General features: G+C 37.8%; 1 protein-coding gene across 1 annotated transcript; it reads right to left on the bottom strand.

Annotated features, from left to right (window-relative positions):
- Positions 1–490: 490 nt before the first annotated feature.
- On the bottom strand, positions 491–3,246 carry LOC131044528 (pentatricopeptide repeat-containing protein At1g09900). Its single transcript, XM_057977873.2, has one exon. The coding sequence runs from the start codon at positions 3,154–3,156 to the stop codon at positions 1,945–1,947; it is 1,212 nt and encodes a 403-aa protein (XP_057833856.1). The 5' UTR covers positions 3,157–3,246; the 3' UTR covers positions 491–1,944.
- Between the last annotated feature and the right edge of the window lie 1,552 nt (positions 3,247–4,798).

Raw genomic sequence — 4,798 nt, 5'->3', positions numbered from 1 at the left:
GGGGATTGTTGATTTTGTTCTGGATCTGAGTCTGGTAATCTTTGCAGAAACAAATTTGAAAATCAACTGTTTTAAAGTATCAATTCTGTATTTCGTTTTTACTGAATCCATTTCCAAGACAAAACTCAGCCTGTCGAGTCTATGCTAAGACGTACATTGGTAACATATTACATGTGAAATTGCTCTTTGCCTCGTATTGACAGGCAGAGCTCCTGCTAAGAGAAAAGACACAATTGATTTAATATCTTCTAACTCGAGTTTAAATATCATTCCATTTAATGAAGTATGTAAAAATATGTTGAACTTGGAGAGGGGTGATGGAGAACTGCCCTGAGCTGCAAGTACTCGGAGTTGTCATCTCACAGTTTGCTCGTGATGAGATTTTACTCTTACAAGTTACCACTGGTCATTATCAATCGATTCTTTGGCAAGATTCTTAGAAGTTGTATGTTCCTTTTTCAAAACAGCATGAAAGTTGATTTTATGAAGGTAACAAATCACTTACAGTGGTTTCAGCTTTGATTTCATTCAACAGTGAAGAGATTACATTTAACCAAATGCCTGAAGCATATGAGGACAAGTCATTCTTATCATAGATTAATATGGTTTTTCAGTCATCAAGTTGTTTCTTCATTTAAATATAATCAATTAACGGTGGATTTCAGAGTTGTTCTTGTCTTATACATAGCTTAGTTCATACTTCATTTCTTTACAGCAGCAAGTAGTGCCATTTGATGGTCAACATTTCCACTTCAGATACAACATCTAAGTACATTTCCAGTGCCCAGTTCAACTTCCACTATTTGCATGCTAATTCAACTCAATTGCAACAGCTAAACTATTTCAGAGGAGTTTTGACGCCATACCAAACTTCATCTCTACTGTATGCTTTTTGAAGTGCATCCTATTCATTAGAACACCTCTTAGTGGTTTTCATTATGCATCAAATAAAATGCATTCTTCTGTGTCACTCGATACAGGATAAACGGCTGAGTCAGATACACAGATCTAGCAAGTTGATTTTATAAAATCGGAAATTTTTTCTATATCAAACACCTTTGGAGGTGCTTTGAACCTTCTGCACTGAAGGCACATTACAGTTTCTTCACCAAAGGAATTTAAAACTTCTTGCCCAAACAAAATAGAAACGGACTCTTCTTTGGCCAACTGCCCATAGTTAGGAGTCAGGACAAGACTGCTAGCCAGCCTTGATTATTAGAAATGACATTAGTTTAGCTACTAACTGGATAATTTCAGATAAGAACTATCTATACCTGCTTCGAAAGCAGGTGTAACTCACAAATTTTCTTCATTAAGATATTTCAGCTGTTGAGCCTCAGGGCTCAATCTCAACAAGATTAATCAACTTTGGATCCATCATCAGGATGACAAATAAAGAGCATGCAGAAGTGAGAAAATGACCAAATAGTAGGTATAAAAATGAAATATCTGAGATAAGCTCTTGTTAGTACTCTTTGGCACATTCCAGCTAATGAGGCTCATAGCTCAATTACTAGGCGGGCTTAAAGTGAGGGTACGCATCGGTTGAAAGTTAGGTAGGTGATCCTGATGACCTGAGGATTAAATCTAATCCTAAAAGAAATTGCCACATCCCTGTAGACCATCAAATCTAAATAGCTTTCCTAGTGGTCCCATTAAAGCTGCAATTCTCAATACACCCAAAGATAATTCTGCTACATTTTTGCTGTAAAATGGTCCCATGGTTGATGATAATTGCCGCTCTGCTAGAGTCATTTTGGAGCTGATAAGAGAGAGAAGTATTAGATTAATGTAGCTACCATTTTGCACTTAACTTCCTAAGATACCCGGAGCGAGCACAGCAACATTCCAGAAACCACCATTGCTAAGCTTTATAAATTTTCAAAATAAACACAGCCCAACTGAAACAGACTCATGATCTCACCCATTTAAAGCAGCTCAAATCTAACTGTAAAAACTCTGAAACAATACTTTTAAAATGTTACCAACAGGCTGAAGCCCCTTGCTCTCCATTTCATGAACCAGCTCCAATACATGGTCATTTTTCCCTGCTTGTCTGAGTCCGTCAACTAGACTAGTATAAGCCACGCTGTTAGGATCAATTCCCTTCCTTCTCATCTCCTCCTTCAATCCCACAGCCTCATCCACCATGCCTTTGTCGCACAGCCTCTGAATCAGACCACTGTAAGCAGATGAATCAAGAGCCACATCCCTTTCACACATTAGCCTTATTGTATCCCTCACAAGGGCTGCCTCACCCACCTTGCAAAGAGCATCTAAGAGACAACCGTAGGTCGCAAGATCAAGCTGAACCCCAGCATAAACCATCTCACTGACAAAAAGAGCAGCTCTTAAAAACGCCCCCGACTGGCACAGCCCACGAATGAGTGCACTAGAAGTAATCTCATCAGGCCTGAAGCCTCTTTGAACCATCTCGTGCAAAAGCTCCACACCCAATTCATGTAACCCCTCTTGGCATAGCCCATGGATGAGCTTCTTATATGTTAGCTCATTGGGGGCGCAATTGGGTCCCATAGATTTCATCTGATTCAACAAATCCAGGGCTCTTTTCAGCTCCCCTTGTGCACATAGACCCTGGATGAGGGCCGTGCATGTGACCGTAGTTGGGGTAATTCCAATCTCCTTGCTTCGCATCAAATCCAGAAGCTTTAAAGCATATTCCAGTCGGCCTGCTTCGCAAAAGCCATGAATGAGTGTAGTATATGTTATAACTGTGGGAGTGCAGCCCTTGTCCTGCATTTCACCCAGCAGCAAGAGACCCAATTCCAGCTGCCCATCTCTGCAGAGGGCATTGATGAGAACATTGTATGTTACCGTGTCCGGAACCAATCCCTTGTTGTCCTCCATCGAACGTAATAATCTGATTGCTTCGTCAACCTGTGCATTTTTACAGAGCATGTAGAGCCGTCTGCTGTAAAAGACGAGGTCAGTATCTCTATTGTTAGGAGGCTTGGGGGTTAGTATCTTGAGGGAAGAGAAGTTCCTTTTCTTCTTCCTCCTGCTCGTGTGAATGGCAGGAGGAGATCGGCGTAGTGGCTGTTGTGTGTTAAACCTGTTGGGTGTATTAAGCGGCACTTCGCTGTGGATGCCATTATTGTAGGGTGAAATTGAACATTTGATGGCCCAGAGAGCCATGGACAAAAAAGTTAAGACTGAGATGTGCTCTGCGAGTTCTAAATTGTAGTTTCTTGTAGCCCCAATTAGTGATTTTGTGGGTTCGATTTATTATTAAGAAGCGGTCACGAAGACAGTTAAATGAAGGAATGAGCCGTCATAATTAGTGATTTTGTGGGTTTGATTTATGATTAAGGAGCGGTCATGAAGACAGTTAAATAAGTCAATTTTGTGGATTCGATTTATTATTAAGGAGCAGTCACAAAGACAGTTAAATGAATGAATGTTTTTTTATATTATGGAGAGGTTATGGAGATAGTTAAAATGAATGAATGTTTTTAATATGATAATGAATATTTTTAAATTATTATTAAGGAGCAGTCATAAAGACAGTTAAATGAATGAATGTTTTTAATATTATGGAGCGGTCATGGAGATAGTTAAAATGAATGAATGTTTTTTATATTATGGAGCGGTCATGGAGATAGTTAAAATGAATGAATGTTTTTAATATGATAATGAATATTTTTAAAGGTTCTTGATATATTGGTGAAGTTGAATGGTACCAAGTCTTGTAAGTGCAAGGTTCTAAAATCATAAGAGATGAGGTCAAGATTGTAAATTTGTCGAAATAAATATTGTTTGTCTTTGGCTTATTTTTTCTTTTTTCTTTTTTATATCAAGAGGAATTGAGAGGTCACTCTCATGAGTCGAAGCTTAACTCGTTGATAGGGCAAGGCCCCCTATCACTTCTTCGAGTGGTACATCTGGCTCGATCAAGCCTACAACTAGGTAAACCTAATTGAAGAGAATCTAACTTGAGACCTACATAGGAAGAACCCAAAGCCCTTACTTGACTTCTTAAAGGTTCATGTTGCCATATCGAATAGCTAAAAGTTCTTTATGGATGATATAAAATCCTCCATCAAAACTAAAATAAAAAATAAGCAAATAAGGAATCAACTGTCAAGATATAGATGTATTAGATTTGGATATTTTTGTTGGCTAGACATTCTATGATGTAACATCATTTTGTTATAGTATATCTCCCCAATCACATTGTTTGCGTTCTAATCTCACACTTAAAATGATGTGAGCTAGTCAGTAGCTAATCCATAAACATTTTCACTTTTCGTTTTATTTTTTCTCTCATATATATTTGTACTTGTGGTCACAAATAGGATTAAATTATATGGCATAGTGTTCTCTATTTCACCAGGATGCTTTGTCTAATTAGAAAAATGTGTCTCAACCTTGCATCATAATGTTGGGAACAAAAAAATGCTATTTGAGTTATAGAGGTTGATTTTAGCCCTAAAAAATATCGTATTAGTATTTAATCAATGCTATTTGTGTTTGATGTTATTTTTCGGTGCTGCTCGTATGACTCCTGAGGGGTGATCTTGTATCCCCCTACATTTTTTTGTGAATAGTGTATTTCTATTTAAATTTTAATGGAAATGCCCATTCATCAAAAAAAAGCAAGTTAGTTATGGTGACATGAAGGTCTCTTAGAGTTTCAATTTAACAAAAAGTCTCAAGGTCAACTTCTAAGATCCAAAGTTATAGCCTCCAAAAGTTAGCCCTTTGCATTAGCGTAGTGTCATAAATTGCACATAATGGCAATTTTTCACTTTCATATTACTTTTGTTGCATTTGTGAC

The sequence above is a fragment of the Cryptomeria japonica genome, chromosome 9 (genome assembly GCF_030272615.1).
Source record: "Cryptomeria japonica chromosome 9, Sugi_1.0, whole genome shotgun sequence".
Taxonomy (NCBI): Eukaryota; Viridiplantae; Streptophyta; class Pinopsida; order Cupressales; family Cupressaceae; genus Cryptomeria; species Cryptomeria japonica.
This window is presented reverse-complemented; position numbering and strand designations above follow the sequence as displayed.

What these genes read in the sequence shown, in the direction of transcription:
- LOC131044528 (XM_057977873.2), bottom strand. Translation starts at nt 3,156, where the DNA reads ATGGCTCTCTGGGCCATCAAATGTTCAATTTCACCCTACAATAATGGC.